The sequence below is a fragment of the Arctopsyche grandis genome, chromosome 6 (genome assembly GCF_051622035.1).
Source record: "Arctopsyche grandis isolate Sample6627 chromosome 6, ASM5162203v2, whole genome shotgun sequence".
Taxonomy (NCBI): domain Eukaryota; kingdom Metazoa; phylum Arthropoda; class Insecta; order Trichoptera; family Hydropsychidae; genus Arctopsyche; species Arctopsyche grandis.
The window spans coordinates 29901107-29920265 of NC_135360.1; the positions used below are offsets into that span (position 1 = coordinate 29901107).

Genomic DNA, 19159 nt, shown 5'->3' on the forward strand with positions numbered 1-19159 from the left:
GGGGTGGTTCAGATCACGCCAACTATGAATTATATGTACATTATGTAGCAAATCGTCGGAAAATCTAGGAGGAAGTTCGCATAAATTTCCTCTATTTTTCTCGGCTTGCCGAAGATACATTTGCAAATTTTCACTCTTTCAATCTAATGTGTGCAATATAAAATAAATCTTTAATAAATATGAATATTTAATCTATTGGGAAAATTTACAGGTTTCAATTTAGAAAAACTAACTGTATTATGTTAATCTAACTTACTACAAATTTTTCTGAAAATCAATTTAGAGTCTTCGAAACTGTTCCTTATGTACATATATCTAAAGTTTTATAACGATGTCACATATTCAAAACTAGTTAAATTGAATAAAATAATACACAAATTTAAACAAATATAAAATAATTTAATATTTAAACTTATCAACGAATTACATCTTCTATCAATATATTTATATACAACAGATTAAATAAAATTTCAGCACATTCATTCACAAACCCCTTAATTGTTATTTTTCAAGACATTTTGACTTGCGTAAATGGATCTGCTATTTGACAACGTCTTGTTTTTGTTTTTTTTAAGTTTAAAGATCTTTTTATAATATTACAAACATAAAATATTAGACTATGGCATGAATCCTTCATTTGTTTTACCAAGTTCGCCATCTCTTGCAAACAAATCTTTCACGCTTCCAACTTCGTCTTCTTTCGGTCTGGGAACGACTGGGGCCCATTCTTCGGTTGGAGTTATCAAAGCTTTTCCTCGCTACAAGAATAAATAAATTTAAATAATCGAAAAATTTAATAATCATATTAAAATAAAAAGGATGCTTACGACTTTCTTTTTGAACACAATCCACAATAAACCTAAGGGCATTGGAACTATAGTCGATAAACCAATCATCCAACCGATAGCATCAGCCCAAGCAGGAAATATGTAATCTTCATATGAAGCCCTTTCTTTTTGGATCATTGAAAATATGAATACGGCCTAAAACCATCAAAGTGTGTCGTTATTTTAAACATGAATAGTATTCTAGTTGAATCAAAAGTACCAGTCAACTCACCACACAAGCCACAGGTGTTAATATGGTCCAGACGAGCCACCAATATCCTCTTAAGAAGCATCCAAGTTTCATTCCCATGTAATTCAAATCGTCCAAAGCTTTGCTGGCACCGTAGCACCACGCTACACTTGCACACTATAAAATACAATCAAAATTGTAAACATTCTCAAGAATCGTTTTTGACTTAGAGTAAACTGCTTCTCGTGTCAATATCGTTCGTTTCGAATGGAGTTTGAAGAAGAGCAAAAGATTTCGTCTGGGAATTTCATTGGTGTAAAACAATGCTTGCCTTTTAACATGGAATACATTGGATTCCTCTTATTCAAATTAAGGTTTGATTATAATCGAACGCTCCTTCTTTGAGCTGCGAAGTTGCATTTCGTCATTAAAATGCTTCAAAGATAGTATGTAATATAATTGGATTTTTCCAATTTAAGATGCAAACAATGTGACAATGACATTTTTCATTAATTTTATACGCGTTGAGGCAATAAAAAAATAATATATGATACGCTATTTCATATTTTGCTAGTATGTTCGTATTGTCTCACAAATGATAATGAATTATATACATATGTATATTTGATAAATACTCACTTTAATATATGCACGTAAATTTCAATTTAACGTAGATTTATTTATTTAAAATTAATGGGGGAGCAATATTTGATAGAACCACGGAGTTTCACTTACATATATAATAAAAATAAAAACAGAAAAATTCATAACAATTATAAAATAAAAGAAAAAGATTAAGCAGCAGCGTGGTCTAGTGGTGAATGTTGAATGATTTCGTACTTGATGTTACGAGTTCGATTCACCGCCAAGTCTCGCTGTTGGCCAGACCTTGATTTGTCTAGGTCGATCGTTTCTTATCAGAATTTGCCAATTTTTCTGATTTTCATTGAAACGATTCCTGTAAAATTGGCGTTTCCTTCCCAATTTTCTGTTGCGAACCTTTACTTATTGTTATATCTTAGGTTTCGCCATATTGCTCACCATAGATGTCTCTGTGGTTTTTTATCGAATATAAAATTGGTATTGTTACATGAAAGTTATTCATCGTTATTTATCGTATTAATACGATGTTTGTAATATATGTATACTGACCATAGATGTCAGATATTTAGATTTACATGTATCTATGTAATAATTATGTGGACCAGGAAGGCGCATTTGGGGTTTACCTGTTTACCTGGTATATTTGTATATATGTAAAAAGCATGTAAAAAATACGAAATTAGAAGAAATACCAAAAGATAGAATAAATAAGAATATTTGGAACGGTAACGTAATATCTAAAAAAAAAACAAAAATATAGAGAGGATATTGGAAAAGAAGAATTACAAAAATCCTTTAAACTCGAAAAAGACACATAAATGAATATGATTATTAACTTATTTTTTATTTATATATTTAGCTTTCATTATAGTAAGCAATTCAAACTGTATATTAAATCATTACTAAATTCAAACAGATTTATATATACGTCTTATTTATTGAGCGCTTACAAATTAAAACGTGAAATTTCCTTCAAAATGACTGTAAATTTGGAAGCCGAAATTATAATGTGAAAATTCTGATTTTATATAACGTTTACATGTCAAAAGTCTTGGCTTATTTCAGTCTATGTAATTCTTGAATGAATCAACATTTATGTTAGAATCAATGTTGATTTTTTGAATACCTATTGAAAAGTTAGCCCGTGCAATGTATTTTACACGTATGTAAGTAATGAACCGTGCGAGAAAACACTGAATATATCAAAACGAGACAGACAATAACCAAAAACAGATGATACATTTTCTATTAATAGACCAATACAATACCTCTCCAACGCCAATAAGAAGAATAGCCCAAGACGCCGTGTTCCAATCGAGCAATGTAAATAAGTAAACTCCACCGCTGGTGCACATCGGCAAACCCAACAAGAAACAGGTGAAACACGTTCCAGCAGTTACCTGAAAAGCAATACAAACAGTTCCGTGTCGTAACAAGATCAATTATTATGTAAATTCGTGAAAAAGGCTAAGCCAAAAAAACCCCCAGACCATTTTTCGCCGCCTAAACCTTCGGCTTAATAACCGACGTTATCTGTGATGTATGGCGATGGAATCCCGGACACGATACCGACTTTATTAAATGCGTGCAAAAAATTATACGGCTTTTCAACGGCCGGGGTAACATCTATGCGTGTATTGTTTTGTTGTTGTTATTTTTTTTTTTTTTTGCACGATAAAACTTACAAATTTTCGCCGGTTCGCGTGCCAAAGGCCAATTAAGCGCCGTGCCATAAATATTAGGCGGCTTATCGACGCGCGCCGCACTTTGGGAAGCGTCGTCGTATCGACTCTCTGGAAAATCCAACCCCAACCCGCTTTTCCGTCTGTGTGGAAAAGCGTCCGGTTGACTTTGATTGCTTTTGAAAACCGATACGGTCGGAGATAAAATTTCATAAGCCATTTTGCCATTAAGAATTATGTCTGTTTTATATACGCGTATAACTTTCTAACAAAGTATCGAGTTGCTACGAATATATGTACATACATATTTACCATCGTTGTCCTTTAGACTTTGAAGCATTAATTACTCAGGGATGATTTAAAGATTACAATGAATCAGAGGCATGAATATAGGAAATGATAATTGATATTTCAATGGGTAGTTTTCGAAATGGGTTGATACATAATGATAACAAATAAAAGCTAAAATTTATGATTATTGTACATTTTATTGCCAATATGTGATAGAATATGAGAATTTCAACCAAATCTATTCAAAAACTTATCACTATTGAATTCTATGTTATTTCTATATATTTCTTACATATGTACATACATAAGTATTTTTGTAAGAAACTTAAGATGTAGATACACAAAATTATATGCGGGACGTACTTTTTTGCAGATAATTTTGCACATGCAAAAATGGTTAACAATGGTAAAAAAAAAATGGTTAATAATTTGTATATAAAATTATTATTTTGAATAAAAATACCAATAATTATATTTTACTACCGTCATCTATGTTTAAAACTAAAAACTGGATAAACGTCAGGCACTTTTCAGAAATTCAAATTTCAAACGTGTCTAAAACGATATTTTTTCTCCATCGTAATGGCGGAGGATACATTTACTTATATTGATGACCAAAATGAGCAATATTGCAAAGTATGAAAACGGTCGGATAAGAGGCAAATTTTTTCCTGAATTTTAATCGTAAGTGAAGCTAAAAGAAGGTATGTAATATGTAAAAATGGATGGGCGTTTGTCCGATCGGACACTTGGCGGACATTTGTCCAAACGAAATTTTAAACTGTTTACAATTTGATATCAAATTGTAATAAGATCGATATGAATTATGAATGAAGTTTCGGTTTTCAGTTAGTTTTTCGTAATTTTAATACACAATCGGTCAAATGCCCGTTCGGCCAAACGTCCGTCGGCCTAACGTCCGTCGGCCAAGTGTCCATACTGCCAAAAAACCGCTGGCATTGCTTAGTTTATGCCGTCGCAATCTTCCCAAAACTCACCCCTTGGAGTGTTTTCGGAGATATTTTATCCTTTTATTGACAATAGTTTGACAGAGATCGATAACGGTGATTCCCATAGTTGAGATTTGGTGTATTTGTGCCATTATACATATACATATGTACATATACATAGCTATACATACATATTAATGGATAGAAAAATGGAAAAGAAAGTACATGAATGCACTTAAGAAGATTAGAAAGAAATTTTAATCAATGAAAGACAGTAGATGAAGACAATACAAAATGGTCAGATATTCAATTATTACAATCGATGATTGTCAATAAGTATAATGTATTTGTAGAAAAATAATGTGAGCCCTAAGCTTATTTGATTGTTGTGTTTATGATGTGGTTAAAAAATTACATTCTTAAAGTAATTATGTTATAAATTAAATGACCTCTATATTAACTCAATACAATGGATGAGCATTTTCTACATGTTTATGTATGTATATACAAATTAATCCAAATAAGGCAATATCTAGTAATATTGGTTTATGTTCCCCTTCTAAATAAAGCAATGGGATTATCAGTGACGATAACGTTTCCCATAAAAATCAAATTCTATAGATAATTACGTAGTGGCTTCGACCTAAATTCGATGAATGTATTTTACACACTTTTATAATACAAACCAAAAAATCCATTTTGATCGTCAATTGGTAATTATGCATTGTTGGCGTCAAAAGCATTATACATACAATGTATGTATATATAAGCGGTTCTATTTGAAAGTAGCGGTAGTCCAATTTTCAGTTTCAAAACACTATATCACTTATTTTAATTCGATATGTCCAGAATTCCAGAAAATCAGAATAAATGTAATACAAGCCACCAGTATTTTTTAATATTATTAAACGTAAACACTATATTTAGTATTTACGTTTTTTTTATTACGTTATTTAGTATTTATATTTGTTCTGCAAAGTATTTATCGAAATGAATAAAAGTGGACTTTTGCCACTTTCAAATATAACGGCTCATGTTATATATGTTTCTGTAGAATTGAAAGTTTATTTTTGAGATTTTGATATATTTTGATCAACATTCTGGACATATGTTTAGAATCTTGGAAAATCAAAATAGACGTATTTAGGCCATTAGTATTTTTAAATATTGTTAAACGCAAAACATTATATTTAATGTTGATATATTACTCGAAAGGAAGAAAATTGGATTTTTTTTCATATCATATATATTTTTCATAATTTTAAATAGGTTTTTGAGCTCTTTTTCCTATTATTCTGTAAATTAGCATTAGAATAATATAATACTATGATCACTAACAAAATTAAATCAAAATTTTAAAATATGATCAGTATATCAGTTGCTATTAAAATAGATAGAAGATGTATTGTGAACATAATTTAGTAATAATAAAAAAATGAAAATCAAAAATTCTAACGACTTACATATACTCGTATCTGTATGTTGTTTCAATTCTAATTCATTATTCAAAAAAAGTTGACATTTAAGAATTTAAAAGTTCGGTTTTATATCCAACATCTCAAATGGTTAAATGTCAGAAGTTTTATTTGTGTAAATACAAGGACAACTGTTTTTTTTGTGTGAAAAATTTGCCGACATCAAACGCAGTTGCGGAAACAAAACAGAATTAAAACGAAAAATATATTCGAAAAAGTAATTCCAGATACGCGCAATTGAAACTGCGATAGGCTTTATAAGCGGTTTACCGCGAAAATCGTCAAAGGTCGTTCGGAAAAGTGTTGCATAAAATTTTTGCGACAGCACTCGCGGATTTTCCGGTGCCGTCACCATCGGCGCTTATCCAATTACAGCGAGCACCCAGAAAAAAACTTTTATATTACTTTCGGCAATTTCAGCGTCAAAAGTTGTCGTCGTATTCAAGACCGAGAGATAGAGTATGGGAGAGGGAGAATTTCCGAAAAAAAAATTTTTTTCGAGAACTCTGTGGAAAAAATTTCTCACTGCCGCAAGTTGAACTTCAATATTGGACATGTGCTGTCAAGAGCAGACTAGCGAGAATATAGAGGAGGCAATTGAATGACAGGCCGTCCCAGCTCCGAATATTGTCTCGTCCAAACATATTGCTTTTCTTGGTCGAAGTGTGCAGCGAGAGCACAACAACGTGGGGAAATGGGAGGTCACGATGGGAAAAAGCAGACAATGGGGGGAAAAGCGACGGAACCCCATCGAGAAGTTTGTTCGACGAAAGAAAGAGCACTTTAATGCAACCGACCAACACCTACAAATGTTCACTGTGCGAATTTTCACCACTATCTGCACCAACTCTTTCAGAAAACGCTTTAAAAGACTTTTACTAATCCTTCTTCGTGAGGCAACTTGCAATCTGGCTAAACTTATCTCATCCATTCATTCAAAATTTATATACATTATCAGCTTAATGTATCATAAATTGTCTTCTTCGATAGTTGAAAGGGAAAGTCGTACAGACATATAATGTCTATAAGCTTGAAATATTCACTTACAAAGTCGCTTATATCCTTTCAGTTAATATTGACTTTTTTTTATTAATATTTCAAATATAATTTTACAAACGAATGACAGCATATCAATAAGAAATTAAAGCAAGTAATGAATCCCAAAGAAGCTTACATGTGAATTAATTAAATTAATAAATGAAGCCCTGCTATTAGTATGAGTTAATTATATTAGATAAAACTGCATTGTGTTGATAAAGATTAACAATCAATGCACATTGTTAATTAATATCAAAATCGAATACATTTTCTATTGAAGGAATTACAATAAGCCTAATCCTGATGCATGTATGTTTACTCGTTCACATAAGTTCACATAAAATCTCTTATATCCTTTCAGTTAATATTGATTTTTTTTATTAATATTTCAATTATAATTTTGCAAACGAATGACAGCCTATCAATAAGAAATGAAAGCAAATAATGAATCCCAAAGAAGCTTACATGTGAATTAATTAAATTAATAAATGAAGCCCTGCTATTAGTATGAGTTAATTATATTAGATAAAACTGCATTGTGTTGATAAAGATTAACAATCAGTGCACATTGTTAATTAATATCAAATTCGAATGCATTTTCAATTGAAGAATTACAATAAGCCTAATCCTGATGCGTGTATGTTTACTCGTTCACATAAGTTCAGATAAAATCTCTTATATCCTTTCAGTTAATATCGACTTTTTTATTAATATTTCAAATATAATTTTACAAACGAATGACAGCATATCAATAAGAAATGAAAGCAAATAATGAATCCCAAAGAAGCTTACATGTGAATTAATTAAATTAATAAATGAAGCCCTGCTATTAGTATGAGTTATTTATATTAGATAAAACTGCATTGGGTTGATAAAGATTAACAATCAATAAACATTGTTAATTAATATCAAAATTGAATGCATTTTCAATTGAAGAATTACAATAAGCCTAATCCTGATGCGTTTATGTTTACTCGTTCACATAAGTTCAGATAAAATCTCTTATATCCTTTCAGTTAATATCGACTTTTTTATTAATATTTCAAATATAATTTTACAAACGAATGACAGCATATCAATAAGAAATGAAAGCAAATAATGAATCCCAAAGAAGCTTACATGTGAATTAATTAAATTAATAAATGAAGCCCTGCTATTAGTATGAGTTATTTATATTAGATAAAACTGCATTGGGTTGATAAAGATTAACAATCAATAAACATTGTTAATTAATATCAAAATTGAATGCATTTTCAATTGAAGAATTACAATAAGCCTAATCCTGATGCGTTTATGTTTACTCGTTCACATAAGTTCACATAAAATGTCTTATATCCTTTCAGTTGATATTGATTTTTTTATTTATATTTAAAATATAATTTTGCAAACGAATGACAACCTATCAATAAGAAATGAAAGCAAATAATGAATCCCGAAGATGCTTACATGTGAATTAATTAAATTAATAAATAAAGCCCTGCTATTAATATGAGTTAATTATATTAGATAAAACTGCATTGTGTTGATAAAGATTAACAATCAATGCACATTGTTAATTAATATCAAATTCGAATGCATTTTCAATTGAAGGAATTACAATTAGCCTAATCCTGATGCGTGTATGTTTACTCGTTCACATAAGTTCACATAAAATCTCTTATATCCTTTCAGTTAATATTGACTTTTTTATTAATATTTCAAATATAATTTTACAAACGAATGACAGCATATCAATAAGAAATGAAAGCAAATAATGAATCCCAAAGAAACTTACATGTGAATTAATTAAATTAATAGATAAAACTGCATTGTGTTGATAAAGATTAACAATCAATGCACATTGTTAATTATTATCAAAATCGAATACATTTTCAATTGAAGGAATTACAATAAGCCTAAGCCTGATGCGTTTAAGTTTACTTGTTTACATAAGTTAGCATAACAATATAATAAAATGGTATAAAAATCAGCGAAAAGTTCATAATTCACATACATATTTTCATTCATATAATAATCAAAAACATCAACATCAATGTAATCGATCGATAAATTAAATGATAATTTATTTTCTCAGTATTCGAAACAATGTGGAGTTAAATTTCGAATTATCTAACCGTTTAAGTTTTTCGCATAAAAAATTGATATCATTGTTAAAATACGAGATCGAAAATGTTGACAATGTGTTTATCTACCATTTGCAATCAATAAACACTAATCTTGTACATATTTTCCGGTGCGATCGAATCTAGAACGAGTATGTACGATACGATAACAATGCATTTTTGTCCGTGTGATGTCTTATCGGTTCGAATTAAAAGACAATTAATCAAATTTCGCAATAAATATAAAAAAGTTATAATCACCTTCCATTTTTGAGCGCGAAGCTTAGGATAGTGATCGATGATGGCAGTGTTGACCGCTTCAATTCCGGCAAATTGACTTCCTAAACCGAGGATAAACAACATGAAGAAGAATAGTATAGCCCAAAGCTGTGGTACAGGCATCTGAAGAATGGCTTCTGGATATGCGACGAATGCCAAACCTGGACCATCTTGTGCAACCTCTGAAAACGATAAAATACACATTAATGTATCACCATCATACGAACATAAATTTGTATATGTATAGTGAAGATTATCCCTATATATGTATGTATATGGAGCAAACTTTAACCATTCCATATACAATCGGTTCAACGCCATTTAAACTATATAATTGTTATCTACATTATCTTGGGTACCATCTCTCATTGATTCATCGATCAACAAGAATATGCAAGGGAACAGTCAAAAACATGACTTAAAATGACAAAATCTATGAAAATAAATTTATTGTAGTTCATTCTAGAAATACAAGAAATATATGGTTTATAGCTTAGAAAACCACATAGTTATTACGAAAAACGTAAAAATTGGGGCACTTGCATACCCCACTTCGGTGAGGGAGGGTTAAGCACATCTGTGGACCATCTGAAATATTCAAAATTACAAAAAAATACGAACCGCTGACGGAAACTCCCATGGATTGAGCTTGGAATCCGAGCACAGAGAAGATGGCGAAGCCGGCGAATATCGAAGTGAAGAAATTGGCAAACGAAACTATGCAGGCGTCGAAGTGGCAATTATTATTGAATTTATTGTACGAAGCCAGCGTTATGAGTGAACCGCATCCAACTCCGAACGAGTAGAAAATCTGCAAAACAATAATTAATTATGTGGAGTGAGAGTGCGGGAAAAAAATTTTTTTCGACTTGTAAACAATGTCGAAATAATGTCGCTCGGTTAAACGAGCTAGGAAATTTATGTTTGTCACGTCAACGTTATTAAATTTGGTTAATGTCTATTAATATGCGAGCGGTTTTGATGTGGGTGGATCCAACGCGAAAGTTACAACTTCTAAACAGAAATAATCTCGCTTTATTCTCGGACCTGTCTGTATGTATGTATGTATGTGGGGAAAAACGTCACTACACAGTTCGCATTATGTAAAGCGACATTTTTTTCTATGGTTAATTAAACTTTGTTGTCGGTTTGGCGATGTTAAAGCGAGCGTTTAGCTATATTTCAAAGCTGGATGTTCGCACTCACTTACGAGTCGATTTATTTTCTTTTCTTTTAATCAAAAATATACGTAGTTGTACGAAAATGAAGCTCGAAACGTAATTTCGACCGAAAGCTCGCTTCTGATCGAGACGTTTGGATTAAAATTAATTTAAAACATTTGCCGGTGGTTTTAAGCTCGTGGATGAACCATACGCGTTTCAGTCTAATAGTTTACTATGTTTTCTTGTGATAAATCAATTTATTTACGGTTGCTACAGAAATAACAAGGATTTGAGCGCCGTTTTCGTGAGATTAATTCGAGCAATAATATATACGGCTGGATTGAATCATCTCCATATATTTAGTTTTTATATACATATATATCACGTTCAAATTGTAATAAAGGATTAAAACTCGTATAGAATAAACAAACATAGATTATTTTAAAATCGCACGCATTCATTTTAATCGTTGTTTTGACAGATATTTGAATTTATAAGGGGACTATAAAATGAAAATTGTATTTTTTCAACGTAACATAGACAAATAAATTTAAAAATATCACTTCATTATTCGTACGTTCAACTGAAACTGAATCTAATTTTACTGAAAGTTTATACATATGAACTGTTATATTTTAAAGTGGCCAATTTTCAGTCTCGATAACACTATTCCTGTTTGACTTCATTCACAAATTTTTATCACTATTTTAATACAATATGTCCAGAATCTCTGAATAGTAGAATAAACGTATTACATACCACCATTTTTTTTAAATATTATCAAACGCAAAACGTTATATTTAATATTTTGTAAGATATTTCTCAAAATGAAGAAAAGTGGACCTAGGCTACTTTCAATTATAACGGCTCACATATTGAATTACAGCGATCTGTTAAATGTTTAACCAATTATTTAATTCTCTTAAAATCTTTATTACTACGTACATTTTCAAGTCTTTGAAATTTGAAAGTAATATATATGTAGACATAATATATACTTACTATGTAAATGTCATGTTTTACGTCAAAATAGGTCATTTTTGTCTTCTTATATTTCATAGATTTCGTATATTTTTTCGGCATTTTTTGTATTAAATTTAAAGTTATATTTTCAATAACTATATTTTCAAACATGAAGCGATTTTCTAAAAAGACGAGCCATACAAATGAGCGTTGTAAGCGTGGCGCACTTTGTATGGGAGATTCTGGTAATACGGCGACTTTGAATTCTCGTTAAAATTTATCATAATCGACCCACTTTAATAGAAATAGGTAAATATTGAGCGTGCATATTTTTTCAATTAGTAAAAAAATCGGAAATATTCTATAAAAAAAAAGACTTTTTCGAAATATTCGTCGAGATAAATCGATTGATTGTAGGCATTGTTTATGATCGATATTTTATTTTTTTATTCAATATTTCCTTGATATAACGCTATTTTTCCACAAGGTCAATGGATGGAAATCTAAAATTCACGTTTTTCGCCTTGGTTTATTGTATATATGTAGATACAATTAACAATTGATTTATTTAGATTGCTATTTATTTTCCTTTTCATTTTCATACAATATTAAAAAAAATCACATATTAAAAAATTACATGCCATTTGATTTGAATTATAGCGGAAGCCAAAGACAAAACACGTCCCCGAACAAAATAGGTCGCCCACCCCTAATCTGACATATTTCCACCGAACGCGGTTGAATTCAGACGCAAATTTATACAATAATTCGCACCTTTACACAACGACAATACGCTCCTCACGAGAGGGGAAAATAAATGATTTCTTGAATTTCAAAATACATACACAAGCCCGTTTTCGCGCCAGAAGTGTCTAAACACCATCAAAATTTTCCACCCCACACTCCCTCCCTCCCCACCCCACCCACCCATCCAGTTGTTATGGCGTGTGACGCGGTAATCGTAATGACACATTTCAGATGTTCATTTGGGGTCGCTTCTTCTTTACGCGGATACGTCTGCGGGTGGGTGGGATGGGGTGGGGTCTCGTTCGCACAAAGCAAATTTATGTAAATGTGTTAAAATTTCATTTGTAACCTGCGAGGCAGCGTCACCCCAAACGTTGGCGTTTCCTAGAAGCTCCCATTGGGGTGTTATGTAAAAGAGGATGCCCTCTTCTGCTCCAGGCAAAGTCACTCCTCTCACCAGAAGCGCAGTCAGCATCACGTAAGGAAACAGAGCTGTGAAGTAAACTACCTTGCCGGCGCTCTGGACACCCTGTATGCAAAAAAAATCATATTTAGAACAGGAGAACGAAATCAAAGGCGATGTATGATATACGTATGTACATAAATGGATCAATTTTTTCATACTGGAATAGTTCTTAGTATGATGAAACTCGCAAAAAACCTTAAACTACAATCAGGGCCAGCTCAAAGGTACAGCAGACTAAGCACGTCCCTGGGGCGCCATAGACAAGGGGTGCTGCGAGGCGCCCCCATTTTGCTGTTTTTGATTATTAAATTGAAAAAATAACTTGAGATTCTTTGCGCTTATAAAACATTCTATATTCAACTTAATTTTTCTTCTCGAAGTAACACTACTGAGTGTAAAATATTATTATTATTTATTATTATTTATTTATTAATAGTTTTGGACCATTGTGGCATTACAGGAAGAACCTAATGCGCCACAATGGCCTACATTTGATAAAGATATCAAAACATGATATAAAAACAAGTAAATTATAGATAAAGGAAAAAATCAAAAGCAGAAAACATGGTAAAATAAAATAATAAAAAAAAGTAACAAAAGGAAAATAATACATCATTCAGAGAGAGAAAAAAAATAACAAAAGTGTAAAAATCAAAATTAAATCCATAAATCCCATTCTTTGAACACTGAACAAAATTAAACTAGTATATAAAAATGTACAAAGGAGAAAGAAAAAGTAAAATAAAATAAAGCAAAATATGAATAAAAAATAAAAATCACAGCGAGGCCCAAATGGAAGAGAGTAGATTAAGATTCCACCCATACATCACATTCAAATTAAGAAAGTAATGATGAGCGCAGGTTACCAGATAAATATGTTAAAATAACATCCGATAATCTACGCTCCCCAAGGTGGAAAATATCATATTCAGGGACGGCAGCAACGATTTCATTGAGATGTCGAATAGCTCTTGGAATAGGAGCCATTCGAAAAAGAAATGTGCGAGCAGCAGGTACAACCATCAAATGATGATGTCTACCACGCACATAATTTACGAAGAACGCAGGAAGTTGACTGTGAAAAATCAACGACTCACGAATAAAACTTGCCAAAACAGCAAACTGTCGTCGGTACAAATGGTAACTTAGAATCGTATTTTATATTAACCAGCAGCATGGTTTAGTGGTGAGTGTTGAATTATTTCGTGCATTATCCAGCAGCATACTCGGTCCCACTAGAGTCGTTATTGGCCAGACCTTGGTTTGTCGACGTCGATCGTTTCTTATCACAATTTGCCAATGTTTCTGATTTTCATTGAAATGGTTCATGTAAAATTGGGTTTTCATTCCCAATTTTCCGTTGCAAACCTTGAGTTATTGTTATATCTCAGATTTCGCCTGATTTCTCACCGTAGATGTTTCTGTGGTTGTTTATTGAATGTAAAAATTCGTATTGTTACATGGAAAATGTTATTGAACGTATTTATACGATGTTTGTAATGTCTGATCATAGATGTCAGGTATTGTTTCGATTTACATGTGTATGTGATTGGCCAGGAAGGCGCATTGGAGTTTACCTGTCAGACCTTCCTGGTATAATATAAATAAAAATAAATAAATATAAATACTGCTCAAAAGTTATGGTATCATGTGATAGTATAACAAATTTGGTAATAGGCTTATGAGATCTTTTTCCTATTATGCTGTACATTAACATTAGTATAATATACTAATATGATTAGTAACAAAATTAAATTAAAACTATAAAATAGAAAATGATCAGTAGATCAGTAGCTATTAAAATATATATAAGATGTATTGTGAACATAATTTCGTAATAATAAAAAACATTTAAAAATCAAAAAAATTACAAATTTGGTGATCCTTAGTTGGAAATTGTAGATTTTCATAGCAGAAAAAATGGTTTGATCTTTTATAATTTAATAAGTTTACAAACCTTAAATGATTTGTCCTATAAATTGAAACCGTTTTTTTTTTTTTTTGAGTCCGCAAAGTGTTCTCAATTTTAACATGATAAATAAAATACAAACATGCAAGAATTGCTCACATTATATATAGTTAACTTCATGGTCTAGTTTTATCTTTATAATATACATTCAATGACCCAAATTCGCAATTTATAGAAAGTTCGAGCTAAATTCAGCTAAGATCAATTCTCGTAAAATGTTCAGAAATAAAAAGTGAATTTACTTTTTCTTGGGTTTTTGAATATTAACGGTTGAACGACCAACTTTGTATGAATGAAACCCACATTAATGTTGAACTCGACTTGATAATGTATAAATTGACCTCAAAGAGGTTATAATTAAAATTTAGACCTTCCAAATTGATTTATATTAATTGAACAATACACCAACTTATTCATAGGAGATTCAATTTGAAATCCAGTCAGCAGTTATCCTAAATATACATACATATTATATTATATTAATTGAAATCTTGTTAACGATTTTGTTACACAAACCGATGATTACATGATATTTTCTGAATTTATTTGTTGAATTTTATATATGTATAATAAACGACGATTATGATAGAGATTGCATGTATCATGCGGAAATTTCATGACACCATTACTCATCATTAAATCATTGCTGGCTTCTAAATGACGTGAAAACCCGTAAAAAATTCATTCCTTTATATGTACATATTTACTACATAACAGTGTTTTCCAACCCAATTGCAACCCAACTGCAAATCCGATCAATGATAATATTAAATTAAAACCACGCAACCGACTAGTATATATGTATATGTATATCTAAATAAATAATTTACCTTTTTCGCCGTTTTATATGTAAAAGTTCAATGATATATAATCGCATGGAATATATTTTTGAATACAGGTATCCCCCATTAAAAAACATTTAAAATACCAATTACGGGTCAAAAGTCTCACGAGAACATTGTCATTGACCTATCAAGCGTTTTGAAATCGATCAAGACTCATTATCCACTTATCTACAGATTAAATCCAATGACGTTCGTACGAAATTTTATCAATATTTTTATCTGTGAGACATCGCATCAGTTTGTTTACATAGATAAGTCATGACGATCACTCACGTGCACGTGAGATATGTAAAACTTATGCAATCAATAATAATTAGTCTAGTAATTTTGACATGTGAATATTTTATACGAAGGCTGAATCCATACTTATACTTTTATTTTATTTCACAGCGTGTATGATACATAAAGATAAGGCGTGTCAGCTGAAGTATTTTCAACGATATTGGAAAATATTTAATTGACACTAATTGTCACTTTCAGCCTTGATCCGATATTTATTCGATTGTAATAAGTCATAGTCATTATAATCTTTTTACTTTATATATGTATGTAAGTAGTAACAATAGATTAAGTTTTGTAATCGTGCAAAAATTCGACGTCAAAATTGTGATTGCTTTGGAATGAGAATCGATCATTGACCAAGTTTCCAAGGTTTTTAAAAATGTGCCAATTTTTTTAGTATTACATTTCACTTGAATCAACATAAATTTTATTTTATTCAAAAACAACCGACTTGATGTCCTTGAGCTTGGAAAAAAGGGTATATGACGCATTTTTGATGAAAACCTTATTTAATTTATATAAAACTACGCAGCAAATAAAATTTATTTCAAACACTAGCTGAACCCCGGCATGCGTTGCAATGCCACAATAACGTATGCAATTCCCGTTCCGGTTGCATTCCCGTTCCCGTTCTCGTTCTCGTTTGTCGGAAAAATGCAGGCAAAGGAACACATTTGAAATTATTCAATTGTTTGTTTATTTTACCCTAACAACGCAGGTCGCGACGCGAAAACATATGAAATTATTGCGTTGCAATGCCACTCATTCCCGTTTTTCCTGTTTCCGTTCCCGTTTTTGGGCGATTTTTTTTTACAGTGAGCTTCCCGGACATGCATACAACAAATCCTGAAAGTTTCTTCGTAATCGGTAAAGTGGTTTTGGAGATTATACGAGACAGCAGACAAACAGACATTCATTTATATCTATATACATATGTATATAAATATCCATATTTTTAAAAAATTTTAATATTTATAGTTTTTTTTTTATTTTCTTCTTAATATTTTTTCTTTAAATATTTTGGGAAGCATCTGAATGTTTGTTAAAAATATAAAATGTAGTTATAAATATTTAATAGGATTATTTAAAATGTGTATTTGCAACCGTGTCATATTGGGGTAACCTGTGAAGATACTGTGGAATGTATTAATTTAAATAAAATAAAGTCTGTTTATTGATTACTAGTGGTGTTACCTGGCTTCGCTCGGTATTTTTAATATAAACCGCTTAAACATGACTAATCTAATAGTAAACATTTTATTAAAGTTATTTGAATAGATTTATTTTATATAAATTTATTTGAATACTCATTAGTTTTTTTTTATTAAATTTACTGTCACGAACAAACAAACATATATACCAAGTCTCTTTCGAAATTATATGTAAACCAGAATCTGGCGGCCCCCCCGGCGCCTTCGCCCCCAACGCCCCTTGGGACTTGGAATCCTTTGAATCGAAAAAAATCGAATCGGCGCCTATGAATCGAGAAAAAAAAATCGAATATGTTGTCTACGAACCAACCAACCAAGGTTACATATATGCATATATACCTACATATATTCAAAGTCTCTTTCGAAATTATATAATATAGTGAATAGCCCGATGAAATATCATCGCATGGGTATAAAATATATACTCGTATAAAACTAAAAAAAAAATCCGGAACCGGAACCGTCATTTTCGTAGACTCTCATAGATAGTTTTCAATTCTTTATTTGTAATAATTTTCAATTCTTAAAGTTAACGTTAACAAAACGTTAATAAAAGTTTACAAAATGTAATATTTTCCGATTATACACAAACGTTCATTGACCTCGTAACGTTGAATATTATTATTACACATAACAAATTACGTGCATATACATATATAATGTGTATTTACAACACGTATTCTGGGCGAGGATATGGCGTGCGACGCGGGCTCGTGAGAACATCGCGTTTGGATCGGAGGGTCTGAGGTTCGATTCCCGGCGCCCGCGGTGAATGATATCAATTTTTTTCTCGAATACCGTCAAAATATAAATAATTTAAATTTAAATTTAAATTTAATTAAAAAAAATATATAAAAAAATGGTTCAAAACCTCGCTAAATGAAATTATTAAAATTACGTATTTTTATATGGCGAGAAGGAATATTTCAATTAATGTTTAAAAAAAAGGCGAAATGAAGAATTGGATTTGGCGTGATGTTCGTGACCATAAGCTCAATTTAGACCTACATACATATAAAGCGTATACGAACGAGATACATCTCCCTACCTGAATACAAAAAAATAAGGGTCCCTGCTCGCCAGTCAAAATTCGGTCCCACAGAAGCAATAAATCTTCCACATAATTGCTTTCAGACAAAAATTTTTAACGAACTTTACTTAATAGAATAATAGCAAACAGAAACGGTGTTTCCCAACTGTCTAATAGTTCTTTTTCATATTTAATTTATATTAAAGTAATTCGTGTAATTTTATATTCTTTACTAAATTTATTATTAAAATATTAAATTGCAAACCGCACTCACATATATAAATCCGTTGTCTCCAAAGAGGCGTCTCACGATAAAGATCTGTAAAAAAGTAGTATAACAATTGCTAATCTATTATTATCATAACTAACTACTTTCACTTACAAAGTAACCCTGTTAAATGGCATGTAATAACTCATAAGTGATCCAAGTGATACCTAGGATGACTATCTGTCAAAGCTGACCACAGAGAAGAGTCTATGGCGGTAAGAACTCACTCCTTGAATGGAAATCTCTCTCAAGTACCGCCTTTTTCTCAACACATCTTGGATAAATGCGAGAAAAATAATATCCAAACCTCCAACAAGGTAAGAGTGACGATGGATGATAGCTTAGCTAATAGAAACCTGTATTTAGCCACGTACAATGTAAGAACGTTATCGAGTGAAGGAAGTGTGCTTGCATTAGAGAATGAATTAGAAAATATCAAATGGGATATAATAGGACTTAGTGAAGTAAGACGAAAACAGCAAAACCAAATAATCCTAAAAAGTGGTAACTGTCTCTACTGGAGAGGGCTACCAAATGGTAGAATAGGAGGAGTAGGGTTTCTTATCAATAAGAGAATAGAAAGAAATATTATAGAAATAAGCGACATATCGGAACGTATATGCTATATAGTATTAAGAATCTCGAGCAGGTACACTTGTCAAATCTTCCAAGTGTACGCCCCCACATCTAGCCACCCAGACGAGGAAATAGAAGACTTCTACGAAAAAATACAGGACGCATACGATAATAGCCGTCACCACTTTAAAATAATCATGGG

At 31.4% G+C, this 19159-nt stretch overlaps 1 protein-coding gene across 1 annotated transcript in view; it reads right to left on the bottom strand.

Moving 5' to 3' along the window:
- Positions 1 to 381: 381 nt before the first annotated feature.
- LOC143913126 (sodium- and chloride-dependent glycine transporter 1-like) overlaps positions 382 to 19159 on the bottom strand; it is a 73796-nt gene continuing 55018 nt past the window's right edge. Inside the window, exons 6-12 of the mRNA XM_077432730.1 lie at positions 12660 to 12839; positions 10059 to 10248; positions 9420 to 9619; positions 2889 to 3020; positions 1060 to 1194; positions 828 to 983; positions 382 to 758 (exon numbers count right to left, since the gene is read on the bottom strand). Coding sequence (XP_077288856.1) covers positions 618 to 758; positions 828 to 983; positions 1060 to 1194; positions 2889 to 3020; positions 9420 to 9619; positions 10059 to 10248; positions 12660 to 12839 — 1134 coding nt within the window. The 3' untranslated portion in view covers positions 382 to 617. The remainder of the gene's footprint in view (positions 759 to 827; positions 984 to 1059; positions 1195 to 2888; positions 3021 to 9419; positions 9620 to 10058; positions 10249 to 12659; positions 12840 to 19159) is intronic.